The following is a 19584-nucleotide window of genomic DNA, read 5'->3' as shown; positions in this document are numbered from 1 at the left end:
TTCACACCCTGACCTTCATCAAACGGCCCACACCCCTCACCTTTCCTGGTGCTTGAGTCTAATGGCTGCTGCTTGCAGGATGCTGTTTGCTGTTTATGTCTGCGCCGTGCAGACCAGACTCTGAGACCAGCAGCTGAGGACTCTGTGTGCTACGCTCTTCAGTTTGATCCATCGTTAACAGATAGTTTAAAACAAACACTGCACTCCTCAATGCCAGGCCCAGATAAATGTTTATTAGTTTGTTTTATTAGTTGTGTAAATATAAATGCATTTGAAAAGTGAAACAGTTCCTCATGATCAACGGTCTTCAACCTGTGGCTCTTTGACTCCTTTGCAGTAAAGAATTGAAATAAAGAATTGTTATTTTTCTTCCAGAGGGTATTGATGATTAAAGACACTAACATCAAATAAAATCCTGCGTTAACATTTAGTTGAACTAAATCTTCATCCCATCTGTCAATAAAGCCTGCCACCGCTCTACTTCACCTCCTACAACATCAACAGCCCACCAACTTTCCATGCACCTGTGGCTAACCTCAAGTTTTACAGCCCTGGGAAGATAACTACATCTACAAAAAGACTAATATGGAAGAAAATACTGATTTTAATTCTGTGTGGATGGATTCATTTAACTGTCAAGGTGCAGGATTAATATGCATGAATAGTTTGTGGGAAGACATTAGCAAACAACTTTGAATTATGAGTTGAATGATATAATGTGATCAAATTCAGGAACTCTGACCAAAAAATTTAAATTTTTTGAGAATTAAGTGATTTTTTTTGAGAATTTTGCCAAGTTTTGAAATTTATTATAATTTTTTTTTTATTTGCATTTTTTTTTTTTGCAATTTTGCAGAGTTGTGGATATTATTTTGGAATTTAGCATTGTTTCATTTAAAAAAATATTTATATTTATTTCCAAATTTTTGAAATTTTTAACTCTGGATTTTTTTTTTCAGTTTTTTGAACTCCGAAGATTTTTGAAAATTTAAATTTTTCTTGAACTATTGCAAATTTTTACTTAGATTTTTTTTAAAAAGTAATTTTTTTTGTCAAATTTTTGAAATTTATTCATTTTTCATTATTTTTATCTTTTTATTTTAACATCTTTTGAAATTTGTGCAATTTTTCAAAATTGAATAAATTTTTTAGATTTTTCAATTGTTTTAGTAATTTATATTAATATATTATTAAAAAAATAATAATTTCAACAAATTTTGAAATTTGTATAATTTTTCAAAGTTTTTTTATTCTTTGGATTTTTATATTATTTTTGATGATTTGTAAAAAAAAAAAGGAGAAAAAAAAAACAGACATCACATGTACAGTGTCATAATAAAAAAAAACTCTTTGTTTAGATTACTTTTTACAAGATATTAACTTTGTTTAGAATTTGTTCACTTAAGTCTTTATTGTGGAGGTAAAGTAGATTTTGTGGCTCCTGAATGACTTTAATCCAGGTGAGCTGAGTCTTAGCGGCTCCTCTGAAGGTAAAGGTTGCAGACCCCTGATCGTGACGCTGCAGTAAGAGGACCTGGACGACCGTTTCTCCCCCCACAGTCTCCTGAGTTTATGCTGAGAAGTTAACATTAAGAACATTCTTCTAAACATCTGGCTCGCAGGCCAGCAATGCCAACAAACAATACAACAGAATGAAAAAACCCAAAAGCTGCTGAGCTGGAGCAGAACCACGCTGAGAAAACACAAAACCCTTATTACCCACAGTTGTGTTATAGTTACAGCCAAAAAACAAATATGCTAAATGCCGTACTGATAGTTCATAAATATATTCCTCTGGATGCCACCCAGTGCGCTGAGGAGAGATGAATCTTTACGTGTTGGAGGAACCCTGACATCCTCGTGTCCAGCTGTTTACAGCTGTTTCTCCTGGAAGAGGATCTGAGCGTACACCGTGTCTGGGCTGGAGGGCGCGGGGTCAGGACTGGAGGGAGCTGGAGGCTGAGGCTTTGCTCTGACCAGCTCCAGTTCTGCGTACGTCAGGCTGTCGTCCTGTGCTACGCGAGGCTGAAGGAGGGAGGAGAGGAGTGTGAGGGAACTGAAAGAATTTCAACAGATAAAGAAAGGAGCAAACACATGCCGTGGATATTTTGTATTGAGAAGAAAAACAAACGTACAATGGGGAAGTAAACATCTTTTCTGAATTTAAAGGTTTTCTGCAGCAGGAGTATTCCTCCTCTGCTCCATGGTAAACTTCCCCTCAGCGCTTTTCGCTGCAGAAACTATGTGTTTACTGGCTTTGCAGGAACATTTGGAGCACTGACTTAACTCGAAAACATTTTGTACAACAGGAGTCTTATCCAACATCCTCAGATCCTCCTACTTTCACTAATCCAATCAGCATGTTGGTGCAAATAAAACAGGCACATTTCTTGAGTCGCCACAGAATCCCAAGAACAGTCTTGGTAGAAATACTGATGATCCTTAGTTTGACTAGTTTTCTCCTCTATATACTTGTTTGACATTTTTATTGTGGGTATAAAACCAATGAAGCACTCTAAATAAATAATTGTGTTTGAGAAGCAATAAAGCTAAATAGAATTATCAAGCTCATAACTGAATGAAGAGACGGCAATAAACTCCTGTAGACAATCACGCAGTCGTGAAACAAATTCCCTCTTGCACGTATCGCACAGACTGTGTGGGAAAAAGGTCCCTTCTTTCCCTCGACGAATACGTGTGCACAGATCTAATGAGTGGATGTGTCCAATGCCTGGGTCTATGGAAGAAGTGACTGAACAGTTTGAGTGTCGTCTCTGAGCCGTGGATGGGAACAAAGAGACTTACAGTGGCTGAACTCTTCTTTAACCTCCTGGGCTTCTGAGGTCTCTTTGCAGGAACAGGCACTAAAAACAAACAGGACATTAAGCAGCTGGAAACAACAGTCAGGAAGAATTACCGCTCTATATCACACATAATTAAGGTCTAGTTTATAAAAGACACAAGAGCTAGGTTTGGACATTTACATATCAAATCAATCAAACCTTTATTTATAGAGTGCTTTTTATACAAAAAATGTAACAGTGTGCTCTGTGATCTGTTTTAAAAAAAGGAAAGAAAGAAATGCTTGCACAAAATAAATGCATTGATTTATTTTTATCATTGTAGATCATTAGTGGTAAACTTCTTAACATCTGAATATAATAATATTAGATGTAGTTGGAGCTGTTTACACTGCTTTTATTTTAACAGTAGGCTGACTTTTTAAGCTGTATGTAGGCTCTTAACTGATCCTCTTTCTTTTAGTGACATGTGTTTATTTGTTTATCTTATGTTTTAATGCTCCAATATGCTCAACAGCGTAAACAAGGACTTCTCAATTATTTTTTGAGTCTGTCTGTGTGAATAAAAACACTAAAGTATATTAAAAACACAGTACACAGGGATGGAATTGACTCTGGGTTGTTGTTTTTGTCTCTTGTAACTTTATTTTAACATTTTTTCCATAATAAATAAATAAATAAATAAATAAATAATAGTAATAATAATAATAAAAACAGGAAGGTCTGCTTTGACTATATTTTCAAAATGGAAATTTGACTTTTTCTAGATATATAGGTTTAATGAATTTTCTTGAAATAGAGAATAGAGAGATTTTGATTTATTTTCTCTTTATTTTGAGAAACAAAACTCGTTTTCTTATGGGATAACCTATTTCAACAAAACAGAGCCTAATCATGACCTTTTAGGGCTCCCGTACTCTAATAAAAGTGCATAATGCAAAAATAACCACCACAATTTTCTCTTTTAGAAGTAATTTGTATGGAAGCTCATTTCCGCCAGTAAAAATAAATAAATAAATAAATAATTAAATAAATATAGAAATATAGAAATCGAACGTTATGAAATAAAAAATCTGAATTATGAGATAGTAGGCAGGAAGAAACCTTACCAAAGACAAAGCAGTAGCTTTACTCTGAAGTTTGCTCTAGCTGCTGTTTTATATGATCTCATAATTTTGACTTTTTATCTCATAATTGTGACTTTATCTCATAATTTTGTCTTTTCTTATTTCTATTTTTCTTTAACTGGCTCTATTAATTTGTTCCCATGACAAAGGGTAAAAAAATGTAGGATGTGTAACCATCTAATGATAAATGTAACATTATCCACTGTATTTTTTTGTTACTGTGACCTTTCACCTTTGACTTCATGACCTGTGATTTGATTGGTGGGTTTGGATCACGTGGTACAACATAAACACGAGACAACAGTGAGAAGCTAGGAATGACCGTTGGTTTCAAATTTTCGCGGGGAATCGCAACAAACTTGTTTAATGGAGTAATTTTAAGGCTAGTCTACCGGAAATGGATTTATTTACATCATTTCAGAAAGAAACAAGCGAGAGCGGCTTCGTCCATCAACATTTAACACCTATGGAGACCACAGGTGGCAAACCAGGAGGAGGAGGAGGAGGAGGAGGACGACGACGAGGAGGAGGACAAGGAGGAGGAAAGCCAGACCGACCTGTTGGATGCTGTAAGTAAACACCGCTAGCAGGCAGGGTAGGCCATGGAGAATCCTTTGAGCGTTTGACAGACTGTTATCTCTCAGAGAGGGTCGTCCTGCCTCACCTTTAGCAGGTATGTGCGGTGGCGGCTCCTCGGGTAGTTTCGGAGGTGTTATCGCTCGTCTGTCAAACTTCTGTCTGGGTTCCTTCCTCGGAGCTGCTTTCGGGGAGTAACTGGAGGAGCTGCTGGAGCTGGTCACAGTCTCTCCTGAGCTGCAGGGAAAGAGATGACAGTTTGAGTCACTTTAAAGCTGAACTCAACGATTTTTACTGAATCATGTTCAACAAATCCTACCAGTTAGAGCATGAAACACTGCAGAGTGAGATAGAGAGGGGATGCACAGTTTGGGATCTTGGATGGGTCGCAACTTGTGGACATGGATCCCATTAAGCATATTTTTTCCAAATACTTAGCTGTAGTTTATGAACTTAAACTTATATTTGATTCAAAAATTGATTGAATTAATAGTGTTTAAAGTGTGTAGCTTGGTTGCTTTTTTAAATGTACATTTTTGAATCTCACATACCCCCAGAGATACACGTACCACTGCTTTAAAAGAGCCTAGACTGACATCATGTCATGCTTGGTTGAACAACAGTTATATTAAACTAACAATTATGTTTAGACAAGTCAAATTAATGCAGCTAGAACCAAAAAGTTGCCATGCCTTTAACTATTTAATCATGAAAATAGTTAGTATTTTACTTCCAGTCAGTTAAACCCCTGAATTAATCAGTTATTGTTTTAAGCACTTGATTCTGTCAGAGTCAGAACCAGAATCAGAACAGTGTTAATTTGCCAAGTATCTTCAAGAATATAAGGAATTTGACTCGGGTTTTAACTGCACTTTCTCTTACAAAAATACAACAAAAAATAGAAACACAAAAATACAACAAAAAATACAACAATACAACAAAAATAGAAATACAAAAATACAAAAAAAAATCGAAGTACAAAAATACAACAAAAAATAGAAATACAAAAAAAAAAATAGAAATACAAAAATACAACAAAAAATAGAATTACAAAAATAAACACAATGGTGCTTAAGTAGTAGAAAAAAACAAACAAACAAAAAAAAACGACTTTGTAGAGAGTAAAATCATAAACACATTTCAGTTAAAATAGTGCAATGAATTAGACATCAGAGAAATGTACAATTTGCAATAGAAAAACAAAAAAAAATGAATGTGCAAAGAGAAACAGACATGCTGTAGATGTACATGAGGTATCTGAATGATTGTTTTACAGGAGGATTTATTAACAACTCTACCTGCTTTCTGGACACTTCACCAGGAGGTAACTCGCTGTGGAGACGGGAGCAGATAAACAAGTTAAATTAACAGAAAAAAAATCTGTCAAAGTCTGTTTCTGTAGAGAACAAAGCCGGACTGTTACCTTTGAGCCTGTGTCGTCTGTAGAAATACTGACATGTGAGAACCAGAGTGAACAGGAAGATGGAGAGAAGGCCCAGCGAGCAAATGAGGACAGCACACAAATACACGTCTGTAAAACATTGAGGATGTCAGGGTGTTAACAGTGAGGACTTGTTTGGAGATGAAACAGTCGAGGGCCAGAGATGGAAAAACAGTACCTGCAAATAAACGCCAGAGTCCTTGGCTGGCTGCGTCCTCAGAGAAGTGCACTGCAGAAACAAGAGTAAAAACAGTCAGAGAGGGTGGAAACTCTGGGCCTGACTTAGTGTCTTTGTAAATAGCTGTTGTCTGAGGGCACTGACCCAATACAGCCAACAGCCTCAGCGGTTTCCAGAAATATCAAAACTGCTGTCTTAGAGGGAGTTACTTCTGCAGCATCAGCCCTCGACACACTCCAACACACTCCAACACACTCCAACACACACACGCACACACAGGCCTGGCTGTGTTGCTGTTCTTGGACAGTGGTTGGGGCTTCCCCATTACTTCCTCCTCTTGGCTGCTCTACAAGCGTCCGTGCTGCAGTTTCCTTTGTACACTTCTTGGTGTGAAAAGACGGAGAATAAGGAAGTTGTTGTCAGAGCGGCGGTGAATGATGGGTTGTGTCGAGGTCAGGGGTATTTAGCGAGAGGTTGAGGAGAATGAACAGAGGCTATGTACATAAATTACTCAGTCTCTGCTCCACATAATGAGGTTTTAATATGTCTTTTAAACACAGGTTGATAAACAGTTTAATAAGAAATGATAAGATGTTAGCTCTAATTGACGGCTCGCCTGTTTCCAGACCACTGAGCTGCCTGCAACGTGGTCTCAGCCCTTCAGTCTGACAAACATGATAATTAAAGTCAGGGATAAAGACACTGGCTTTATGATGAGTCCTAACAAAAAATAAACTGTATTTAAATCCATATCAGGTCAAGCAGTGTAGATTAAAAACAGGAAAGACAGACTGTGTAAGAAAACAAGAGTAATGTGTTTTTTTTCAGAACTATCCATTTTTATAGAAATTTTAAAAAAATATATCGCAATACTTCGACCTCTGATACAATATCAATATTTCAACTCTGAATATCTATATTTTTGTAAAATAAAAATTCATGTTTAAGCCAAGTTGGAAGTAAATTATAACTTCAGGACCTCCACTGCAGTAGATGGCGCTGAAGAGCTACTCTGCCATATGTTGCCCATTGACTGTGTGATAAATATAATCTCAAATTAAGTTTAAAATATTTATTTCCAATCTTGACGACTAGATTTTGATGCTGTAGCGATAATTTTTGCGCTACTTTTGCGTCAGTTAGTTTAAATCATTTTAAGGTAGATTTTTACAGAGTAGTAGACTGATAACTTTGTTTATGCGATATGAGATGTTTTATGAGAAACTTTGACTTCAAGTGACATTTATCAGTTTCACCAACTGACCACATCTCACTCAGTAATTCCTTTGCAGCATTAGTTTAATGTCACAATAGCTTAAGTGACAAACTTGATGCATTTTATGTTTCAGGTTAAGTGTTTGTGTCAAACACGTGAATATTAAAGAGCCATGTGCAGCGGCTAACGTAAACTTACTGTACTCCTCTGAATACAGCACTGTACCGAACCGAACAGCCTTATGGAGCGGTTCAGCACGGATACATGTACCGTTACACCCCTAATATACATCATCTCTGTTTTTTTCTGCGTTAACTGTGTAGACCAGGGCCTGTATGCATGACAAGCCATTAGCGTGGAAAACAGACAGTTAAGACTAACAATGGAAAAAAAAATGATTTTGAGGTATGCATGAGCCAGGTTAACGGGCCAAAAGAGCGTTAGATTTCATGGAGGCGTTATCGGCAGGATTGCAATGCCTGTTTGGCTGTTTTAAGGTGGACATCACGTGATGCGTGATCGTTTGAGACGAAATACATAAAGTCAGTGGACAATCCTTTGGACAGGTGATGATGTGTAGCCATACAGCAAATTTAGATTTAGGATTTAGGGTTTGCAGACAAACCGGCGAGGCTTGCTGCTGTCAGTTTGACAAGTTTGATTCACTCTTTGCTTTTATACCCCTGGGTCCTGTGTGTGGTGAAATGTGGAGTTCATAAACTGTTTAAAAGTTACTCATCGAAGTACTGGGGCATTGCTGCAGCACTTGTTCTGCAAAGCATCTTTCATATTACTGATTTTACTATTGAGATTTTCTACTGTGCACTCAGAAACACACATTTACTCTGTACAAGATCAACGAACTTTCTCTTTCTCTTTGTTTACCTGATTAACTCACAGATAACAGCTGTTCGTCCATGTGTATACTTGTAATATAGTCTCAATTTTTCCAGCTAAAATTGTTTTTCTTGATCTTCTCTCAGTCACATCGTTACTGCTCACCAGGTTTATCGCTGTTTATGAGTGGTCCACATACTCAATTCGAGTTTGTTTGATGTGGTTTTCCTGGAAGATTCCCTTAATTATGACGTCATCTCTACCTGCGTCTCTTTCATGGTGTCATTAGTTACCTGAATGATTATTTGTAATCATGCATGCGGCTAACACTGCAGCCAAACGGGCCGTTCCTTAACAGAACATTAGGACTAATGTAAATGTCAAGTAAAAGTTCGGTTGGGATGGATTTTCAGACTAAGGACACGAGCTGGTCCGCACATTTTTCAGGTGGAAGACGCAGTCAAACTCTGAATTTTAGCCGTCCCCTCATGAAATCCCTCAGAGAAGTTTGTCCAAAATGCAGCCTGTTTTTCAGTGTTGTGTCTTTTAGGCCTGCACAATATATCGTTTGAACATCGGCCATTGCAATATGCACATGGGCAATAGTCACATCGTGCATGTGATGCGACTATCGCATTTCCCCCATTTATTGGAGAAATGGGAAAAAAGCAACTGAAATTGAAAGCTATTCTATTTTGCACAGAGACATGGCCTCCTGGATCCCTTTCAAATACAGCAATCTTCATCATTAACAGATAAACCCCCCTTAGCCTGGATTAAACGGTATTATAGGAATACAATGGTGTCATTGTGAGTCAACCAAATTCTTCCCAAACAGAGCTATTCAAGTCATCTGGTGAAAATTATTATTTTTTTAATATTGCAATATATATTGCAATATATCGCAACCCCCCAAAAAATCGCAATTTCAGTTTTTTCCAATATCTTGCAGCCTAAGTGTCTTTGGACTTTATAATCTTTCAGCTCTGCAACACGTTGGTTTGGTTTTTGGACTTGGTTGATTAATAAATGATTATTTCCTAAACCCTGGAGGATAAACTGAAATTTATCTTTGCTGATTTTTCTGTTTTAGGTCAGAAAGAGATGTGCTAATTTCACCTGTGTAGTCCTGCTAATGTTAACTTTTCAAACACACCTGCTCACTGGCACAGTATATTGGGTTGGTTGCTAGGTTACAATAAGCGTAACAGTAAGAATTTTGTAAGAACTAGTTCGTGTTAGTAAAAGATGTTTTTCACACCCAAATCCCTATAACGTGGCAGCTGCTGGTTGATTAGCGCTGGTGGAGAATATCGCAGTAAATCACAATATTGTGATGTCGTGATACATCTTGTTACTATTGCATCATGACCCAAGCATTGTGCTACACTTTTATCAGATTATTTATTATTTATCAGATGAAATTTGTCTTGAAGATGGTTGTTATTTTCCACAGAGTGCACAGCTAACACAACTTTAAAACAGAACTATGGATCAGTACGTTTTTATCAATCCATGGTACCAAAGACCCGGGCTCTCAGCTCTGATAAATTTCAATCTGTGACTCTTCATTTGATATATTGTAATCTGTAATTCTGCTGAGACTGTTATAAACAGACCTGGTCCATGCTGTGCCAAGATTTGAGGACCAACAGGTTAGCTGTTAGCACGCTCACGCTACAGGTGTGTGTGCTCCTCCCCCTGCAGAGTCAGAGAAATATACTGCAGGTTTTCATGGAGGCCAGAAACCTTGAGGTGTAGATTAAGACACATCTGCCGCCCAGCTGTGACGGCATGGCTCAGAAAGACGTACGGGGCGCTGAAGGGGTCAGAAAGCTGCTGTGAGGCACTGAACAGTTCGATTTAAGTTTGCACGTCTTATTTTTAAGAAAGCAGCAACAACTCTGGACTTGGAGATCTGAAGAAGAAAAAGTTAAGAAGTTAAAGCTGTACAATTATCCCAGCGGGGTGCAGGCTCTGCTCTGGGATCTGTAGGATCAGCTCTGCAGACTGAGGAGTTCCCTGGATTACCGTTAGCGCTCAGCTTCCTCTTTGTTTACCATCATAATGTCAGTTTCCAGCTCTGTGGTCAATGCATGTCGGAGATGCCTGAGGTTGTGTGGCTTCCTTAGTGGGACAGTGCCCTGAATATAGGTCAGGGCGTTGTCCGGCGCTGGTGCTGTCTGACTCAAAACGCTTTGCTTTTGCTTTTCTGAAATAAAACTGGTGAAAAACACAAACTGTGCAGAAGTATCAGGTGTGGCTACTCCACAAACCATGGAAGCAGGCGTCTCATATCCTGGACGTACTGATACCCCAGTAACTTCATCAATAAGTCAGATAATGGATGAATTAATCAGGATGAGGCTCCGCTCGTTTCCATCAGGTATGTACGAGCACAGACTGAATTCATCCACTGAAACAGTTTGATTCAGTACGTCCTCCTGAGGCGTGCGTAGAGACACCCAGAAAGCCGACGTCATGTGTTTCAGAGTTTGTGAACTCAGCCAGCTCAGCGGCGCTCTACCTTCCCTCCTCAGACACACACAGGCTGATATTGTTGAGAGTGGTTTGGCCGTGTGAGCTCATTGTTTTCAGATGGAAATGCCAGAGGGTTGGGGTCACGCTCAAACATATATAGGCCCGACTTACTGAGAAATGCTCTGCAAGGGTCAGAAAATACGCACTTTGGATTTCTTTTTCCCATCTGACCTTTAATAACCGTCCCTGCTGCTCCTCTGTTCAGTCGTTTTCATCGCCAGATAACACGTACGGGGTGTTTCAGCTGAATGTGCGGCTGAAGGGAATTCCTTGGAAAGATTATTCCATGGAAAACTTTTCACAGTTATAAAACACCAGAGCTCTCCTCTGTGTTTCATCAGCTCTCCTCAGTAACCAGGGCTGAGAAGGAGGAAAAAGTCTCCTTTTCTTTTTGCTAAATGATTGAGAAAAACGTCACAGGTTTGAAGGAGATTTGTTTGTTTTTCTTCACCCACATGGTGACACAGAAAGGCTAAAAACATCTGCAGGATAACTCCCAGTTCTGATCCTTTTAGAGATATTTTCTTTCTCTGCCACATGTGCCAAAGTCAGCACGTACAGCATCAAAAACTGATGTTTCAGCATGTTTTGGATTTAGATCAAGGGTGTTCAACCTGTGGCTCTGGAGCCTCATGCTGCTCTTTGCCTCCTCTGCAGTGGCTCCTTGTAGCTTTAAAAAACATTATTGAAATAAAGCTTTTTTTTGGGATGCACAATATGTCGATATCAATAGTATCAGCTGATGTTGGTCGTAATCTTGAACAATCTTTCAAGACCAGAATAATCTTGTTTTCTCTGACTCTGTAAACACCAAAACTACCTAAGAAGAGTGAACTCTCTTCTTTATTGTTTTTGATCCAAAAAACAGACAAAACATACTTTTTTGATTGTGTTCATCTCTTTCTTAGCTCTTTCTCTAAACTTCCTCAGCATATTGTCTGTGTCAAGATTGTTTTAATTATTTTTTCTTTACCAGTATTGATATTGGTAAATCAGTTATCAGCCATAACAGCAACATTAATATTGGATATCTGTATGGGCCAACACTTTAATATTGGTACATCCCTAGACTTTTAATTTTTCTTACAAAAAAATTAATGTTTGACATGTGGCAAGACATTAGCAAACAACAAAAATGATAAGTTGAGCAGTATTATCAGAATGTGTTAACAATTTAAATTATCTTTCAGAAGTTTTTTTTATTTTGTAAAATTGTTAAAATTTCTTTTTTTTCTTTTTGCAATTTTTTTTAAATTTCAAAATTATTTGAAATAATTCAAATTTTTGCAGTTTTGCAGAATTTTTGAAACTTCCAAAAATTTAACAATTTTTTCAATGTTTTGAAATTATGATTATTATTATTATTTTTTTTTTTTAAGTGTCATTTCTATAATTTTGCAATTCTTTTCTTTTTTTGGAGATTTTTAAAGTTTCATTTTTTTAAAATATTCAATTCTTTAAATTAAATAATTGTTTTTTTCCATAAAAAAACATATTTTTCTTCAGTAATTTTGGTAGCGCGTAAATTTTTCAAATTTTAAAATTTTGCAAATTTTTTGCAGCTTTATAAAAACAAAAAAAACGAAAAAGAGCATCACATCTACAACATCATAAATTCAACAAACTTTTTGTTTAGAAAATTCAACAGATTTTAATTATATTTGGAATTTTTGACACTCTATTGTCTATTGTGAAGATAAAGTAGATTTTGTGGCTCCTGAATAACTTTAATCCAGGTGAGCTGAGGAAAAATGGCTCCTATGAAAGTAAAGGTTGCAGATGTTTATCGGGAACAGAGGAAAATGCAAGGCGCGCATCTTTGTGAGCCTGTGTTAAACTACTGCAACAATATGTCAAATTAACATGATCATTCAAGCTGACGTCATACTGAGGTTTAACAACCTGTCCAAGCCTTTAACTGCAAACAAACTGCAGCCAGGCAGAGTATGTGACGATCTTCACCTGTGGAGACTAGTGAAGGTGTAGTATCTCTAAGAATGAGAGCTTAAGGAGATGCACTTGATCCGTGCTGCGTCATACCAATGAGATAATAAGTAACAGAAGTCGCTGTTACAAAACTACAACCGCAGACAAAGGAGGCAGTTTTTTAAAGAGGGACCTCAGGTCACTTAAATCTGCTTTCTTTTAAAAACCAACGGCGTGTTTTACTTCCTGTGTGAAGCACTTTATGTGACTCAGACTTTGGAAAGTTTGACACATCCTGACTTTAGCTCAGATCAGTCCTCGTTGTGAGAAAACATGTTGAAATACACCTTTAGTCACCTGTTAGCTGAGTGGTGCTGGTACCATTAGACGAGGCTCGCCACGTGTTCCTGTGTTTGTGGATCTCCTGGACTTTACAGGTGTAGAAACCCTGGTCCTGCCTGGTGAGGTTCAGGATCCTGAGCCGGTACACCTCCCCCTCCACCTCCTCCAACAGACGAAACTTCATCTGAGGGAACAGGCGGGTGTAGTTCCCATACAGCTTCATCTTCTTCACGCCCAGCTTCACGATCAGGACCTGGGACGGCTCAGGTGAAGGAGGAGAGGGGGGCAGGGAGGGGGACGGAGGGGGAGGTGGGAGCGTGGGAGCAGCCAGAGGAGAGAAGAACCAGCGGAGGATGAGGACGCTGGTGCTCCTCTTCCTTTGAGACACCAGGCAGGACATGGTGGCGTTGCCTTTCTCTGGCAGCATGACGACGGGCCCCGGGGTCACGGTCACGTTCAGGGCGTGACATACCTCTGTAGGAAAAGAGCGTGACATCAGACATTAAAACATTTACTATCTCAGCCTTCAACCAATGAGAATCCCTGAAATTATATCCCAAGTTTAAGTCTTTAAACTGATTTATGTAACAATACACTCGACTTACGACTCGATTCGATTTCTGATCCTGGGTTAACGATGCAATTTTTTTAATTTTGTTTTTTAACAGAATGAGCTTCCAGACAAAATATAACAAAAAAAAAAAAAGGTTTCTGTGATTATTTCAGCAACTGCAAAACACAGAGCATCAGTGAATGCAAAATTTAAAACAAACACAAATATATTTAAATGGATAAAAGAAGCATGTTACTCCCCACTCTCACCCTGTTTCCTCCTCTATCAAATTAAAGGCATAAAAAGCCCCAAAATAACTTTAAATACAAAAACTACTAAACTAAAAAAACACATGTTCTGAGAGAATTCCCTTTTTTAATTTTCTGAGGTAGGGTAAACTGTGCAAAACAAAGTGTGTCCTTTTTTCAAAAGTTATTTTTTATATTTTATCTTGAATTACAAAAAATTAGGGATGGGCGACCACTGGTATCAGTATCAAGTATTGGCTGATACCAGCCTTTTTTCAAGTTATCAGTTATTGAGAAGGCAGCCGATACTCAGGGCAAAAAAAATTAGGAATGCACCGATAAGAAAATTTTGGCCAATACTGATATCCAATTTTAATATTGCTGTTATGGCTGATAACCGATATTTACTAGGGGTGCACAGACCACATTTTTCTGGCCGATTACTGATCACTGATCTTTAAAAAGCCTGACCTGCCGATACCAATTCTGGCCGATACCAATTTTTACTTTTTATTCTTTTTAACTGACAGCATAAACCTTCAATTTTCCAATCTTATTTTATTGAAAATCATTGAAAAATCCCTGTGAAACAATAAAATCGTTATGTTTTAACTTAAACAACCAATAAGGTGTCCTGAGTTTCAGGTCTCAGAGCAAAAAGCAACAATGGCTGTCAGACCTTCCTGGAGGTTTACAAGATCAGTTTCATATGTAAGGATGGGCCAATCACGATCACTGATCCCCCAAAATTAAAGAAATTGGCACCGACCGATCGTTTATGTCTAATATTTACCGGTATTAATATTGGTAAAATAATTTAAAAAAACAATCTGAGATAATGTGTGGAGGTAGTTCAGAGAGAAAGAGCGATTCAATCGTGATAAAAGACGACCATGGAGAGGATCAAAGGATGGAGCGCCAGAGATGAATGTGATCAAAAAAGTATGTTTTGTCTGTTTTTGGATCAAATAGAGACATAAAAGAAGAGAGTCCACTCTCTTTAGGTAGTTTTGGTGTTTACACAGTCAGAGAAAACAGGATTGTTTGAGCCTTGAAAGATCGTTCAAGATGCTCTGGAAATAAAATAAAATAAAATAATGATCGGCCGATACTGATATTGATACCGATATATATCGTGCATCCCTAAAAAAAAAACTTACATTGAGTAAGTCCTCCTCGCCATAGGATGGCGCTACATTGCTGTGGTTTGACAGCCAACAAATGTGCGTCAGGTCCTGTTCAGTGATGAACAAACCAGGGAGAGTTAATGGTTAAACTGTTTTATTTTGCACCTCTAGTTTATTTTTAAAAACATAAACTCTGAAAGATGTTCGTTTGATTTTGCATTTTTTGGTAATTTATCAAAAACAAATGGTAAACTCAGAGAGAGAGATGTTGGTGTTTGATTTATGACTTGAAGTCAGAGCGACTGTGCTGTTTTTGATCAAAATGATCTGTCACTGTTCAATATTTAATGGATCAGAAGTAGTAGGTATCGGCGCTGATCCGGCCCCTCATAGCTGGATCGGGTATCAGTGGGAAAGGATCGGTCCAAACTTGACAACGTATACAATTTTACAATCAAGTAGTCATTTCTGTAAATTCTGATTTTTTTTAAACCAAACTGCTGTAAAACATTTAAAAACTTTTAGTTTAAATAAATATTAACTTCAATAATCCCGTGTATTTACGCCATTTTTCTTTTACTCAAAACATTACCAGTCTTATCTCACAGCAGGTAACTATTTAACACTGGTTTCGGTATCAGGATCGACGAGTCCTCAAAAGAGAGTATTTGTTCTGGTATTGGTCTGAAAAAATTGATATCAAACATCCCTGATTGTCACGTAACCCAGGTGAAAGACTTGAAGCTGACTCGTGGTTAGGACGGTGTAATGTCACTGAGGCCTCTGTGTGAATCTGCTCCGAGTGTTTTGTGCATGTTCTGCTTTCTGTCTGAGTTTAATCAACCCAACCTCAGAGCTGCTTGTTGACAGAAATCAGGACGCTCACAGAGCACCAGGGTCCTGTAGCTGGTGTGACCGCTCCCTGCTCTTTAAATTAGTCATTAAGCAGAGTTGGTAATGTCGCTCACATGGAAAAAGTCTGAGTTCACTCCTCAACATGTTTGATTTCCTGCCAATTAAACATAATTGCAGCATTTAGACAAAGTAGGTTTATGAGCACACCCACAGTGGCTGCTGGGATTTATGGCGTTTGAGCTCTCACTGTCACTGTTTCTGCTTATACATGTCATTTCATCACTGCACGGGAATCCAGCCTCTAACAGCTCGACGGAGGGATGAGAAAACACTCAGCGTGCCCTGTTTTCTCTTTTTTTACTGCCGTGTTTGAGCAGCTGGGTCAGGTCTGTGCAGAAGAGACACCAAGTCTGGTCCCAACATGTGTGATCGGTCAGACAAAGAGGGTCCACAGGTGGGAAACACTCATCTCTGGTCTGCTACAGCCTGAAAGAGGCAGACACAGAGGAACACGACAAGATAACAGGGACCAGCTGGGCTGCCTGGTTTTTCCCTGTTGTTGTGTTTGTCGGGGAATCTGCCTCAGGCTGCGTCTTTAACTATTTAATATGACAACAAAAGCACAAACAGAGACGCAAACAAAACAGAAAAGTCACCATAACTGTGTGATTACAGAGCAGGAAACATGAGTTTATAAAACTAAAATGATTGTGAGGTTTTCAAACTTTTCAGACTCCACAACTGGTTTGATTTTTAACAATTTGTCCGTGTTACAGACGCTGTCATTCTTGCAACTTTTGGTTAAGATGTTTTTTTGATGTGTTTCATGTTATTTTCATCCCTAACGTGCTGAATCTCAGGCGATAAATCAAATACTGACTGAAGATTAGTTTATATTTTGTAAACAAGGTGAACTTACCTGTGAGCAGAGCTTTAGTCAGGACAAGGACCACTACAGAGAAGTACATTTTCCACAGTCAGCGGATCCATAAACCCAGACAGCTGCACACACTCTCACACTCACGCTACCCTGAAAACAGCGCCTGGCTCCCAAAGCCAGCAGAGCCCGTACCCACCATTAGCTCCTCGGCTCTTTCTCCTCTTTTCTGTGTAATCTGAAACACTAAACGCTCTGTTCCCACTTAGAAACTCCCACTCACTCTCCCAGCACTCTCTGTCTCCCCCTTCTTTCTCTCTCGCGCTCTGTGTCCTGCAAAACGTAGGAAATGTCATTTCCTGTGTTCTTGTGAGGAGTCTTGGACCGTGGCCCAAAACCCCAGAGCTGGAGAGCGACGGTCAGGTCTGGTGGTTTGTGTGTTTGGGCCTGTCGCTGCGCTGTGTGTCATATATGTCGAGTTTGCGTTTCCATCAACCCAGTTTCTCTCAAACTTGAGGCGTTTCACCCAAATTATGAGGGTTTCAAAGAGCAAACTTTGATGCCCATGTGTGCAAGCTTTCAGTTTCTGCGTCTGTTATGTATTCTGCATATGTTCATGTACTTATGTGTGTGTGTGTGAGTGTGTGTGTCCCTGTCTGTCTGCTGCACAGAGTGGCACAGGCCCGTCTCTGGCTGTGGTTGTCAGACTGTCCCAGCGGGACGAAGCCTGCTGCTTTATTGGGCAGGATAAACTGCTGAGGCAGGGCTTCTGCCGGGGCTTCGCTCTCTGCCAAAGCCAAATGGAGTTACTCAACAGGTTTAACCCTTCAGGTGGTCTGGAAGTTTCTCCTGAAAAGTGTGCAGTGTGAGGAAAGTTTACCAGCTTTTGGAAAAAAAAAAGTTTGTTGTTCTTCAGTGCAAGGATTGAAACATGTTTGAGTGGTGAAATGAAAGTTGTTGAAGTTTTAGGTCTCTGGACTGAAAATTAACCGATCTGATACTGAGTAAAATCCAGGCTGGTATCAGTGATACTGATCCGATACCGATACTTAGTGTAAAAACCAAGCAGCAACCTCTGGTCTAAGAATCTGAGACAAGCTAGAAGTAGAGGAAGTCACAAAAACACAGAGCCAAAAAAATCTGTTTTCAAAGCAGAATTTAATCTTTTTAAAGCCTGGTTCAAAAAATGTCTTTTGTCAAAGTCGCTAATTTTACTATCAGCACACACTGTACGGGGGGTGAATTTTTTCTAACTCTGCCGTTCAGAGGATATTAAGATCGCGAGCTCGCCCAATCAGAAGCACAGCTCAGGTCATGTGACCAACAGCTGCCCTATAGCTGTACAGAAAGCCCTTGCCACTACCAATATGGCCGCTATAGCCGATCTGCTTCAATTTCCATATCAGTTGATATGATTTGTTTCTCAAAACGGGGTCCCAGGATCCCAAGGGGTCCATGAGCCATAGCTTGGAGGTTTGAAAAGTAGAGGTGCACTGATCACAATTTTCTAGCCGATCACCGATCTTTAAAAAGCCTGACCTGCAGATACAGATTTTTACTTTTTATTTTTTATGGGTGACATTATATACCTTCAATCTTCCAATCTTATTTTATTGAAATTATTGAACTAACCTTTGAAACAATAAAATCTTCATGTTTTGACTTAAACAACTAATAAAGTGTCCTGAGTTTTAGGTCTCAGAGCAAAAAGTAACAATGGCTGTCAGACCTTCCTGGAGGTTTATAAGATCACTTTCAAATGTAAGGATGGGCTGATCACTGATCTCTTATCTCTGATCACCAATCACAGATTCCCCCAAATGAAGGAAATCGGCACCGATCGATCAGTGCATGTCGGTGCTATATCAGTGAAAAAGCAAATCAACTAACTGGGATCTCTGGCACCAATAAAATCAGATGAGACCAATTCTCTTGTGATCGTGACAGTCTTTCAATTTATATTTCACGACCCTGGAATAAAACTTCAAAACCCCCAAAAAACCTTGGTGCAGTAGTGTGCACAGACTTTTTTGAAGGGCAGGAGCGAAAAGAAGATGAAAAAGCACACACTACATGTGTTTTTGTCGCCTAAGAGAGCAGCATATCATACTTTAACCACTTAAAAGGGCAGGTAGGAGTGTTTTTCCCAACGTGGAAGGCACTTTGGCACAGGTTTTAGCTCCTGAGAGGGCGAGTTTCAACAACTGGGCCCCCTCTGTGCACACCACTGCCTCAAGTTGGAGTTTCAGTTGAAGTTTACAAAATGAAAGTTTAAATGTAGCTTCATTCTGTTGTTACAAAATACATTATTAAATAGTGTTGATATTAAGCTAATCAATGTTATGATAATGTCCTTGGTCTAAAAAAGTTTGATAACTCTGCTTTACATAACTCTGAGGGTGATGTCTATCCTCAAGTGGAGGCATCGCTCTGCTCTGCCCTGCAGTGGTCAAAACGCGTTACTGCGTCTCAGGGGATCAACAATACTTAATGAGTGCTTTAAATTTCATTAAACTGGGACGTATATCCAGGCATTCTCAGCCCAGCAGTGAACATTTAATCTGAGTTAGTGAATCAAGGAAATTGAAGAAAGATGAAATCCACCCTGTTATGTCTTTCACTGCATCCCTGAGGTGCAGTAAACAAATATTTAACCATTTGGATTGACGGAAACAAAAGGAGACATGCATAAAAAAGTGTTAATCTCTCAGTATTCTGTTTATAAACTCACTCAGGAAATACTGAGCTCTCACAGAAACACTTAGCATTTTTTTATGCACTCAATGAAAGACTTGGTTTATTGTTCTTCAGACCTGGAGAGTCAAACAGGATGCCTGTGACAGGAACATTATGTCGTTATTACAGTCATTTAATAAGGGAAATGATATCAACTCTGAAGCAGCGATATTTTACACTTCCTTTTTATTTATAATTTTTTA

General features: G+C 38.8%; 1 protein-coding gene across 1 annotated transcript; it reads right to left on the bottom strand.

Moving 5' to 3' along the window:
- Positions 1-1329: 1329 nt before the first annotated feature.
- On the bottom strand, positions 1330-16946 carry vstm4a (V-set and transmembrane domain containing 4a). The gene is made up of 8 exons (XM_074676153.1): positions 16688-16946; positions 13001-13459; positions 6124-6174; positions 5928-6035; positions 5803-5836; positions 4593-4741; positions 2806-2864; positions 1330-2025 (listed from the first exon to the last, which is right to left on the bottom strand). The coding sequence occupies exons 1-8, from the start codon at positions 16734-16736 to the stop codon at positions 1873-1875; spliced, it is 1062 nt and encodes a 353-aa protein (XP_074532254.1). The 5' UTR covers positions 16737-16946; the 3' UTR covers positions 1330-1872.
- Between the last annotated feature and the right edge of the window lie 2638 nt (positions 16947-19584).

Source organism: Halichoeres trimaculatus, unplaced genomic scaffold, assembly GCF_033239565.1.
Source record: "Halichoeres trimaculatus isolate MK-OKI-2021-1 unplaced genomic scaffold, fHalTri1.1 fHalTri1_scaffold_8, whole genome shotgun sequence".
Classification (NCBI taxonomy): domain Eukaryota; kingdom Metazoa; phylum Chordata; class Actinopteri; order Labriformes; family Labridae; genus Halichoeres; species Halichoeres trimaculatus.
Note: the sequence above shows the minus strand (reverse complement) of the source record. Positions and strands in the feature narration are given on the sequence as shown.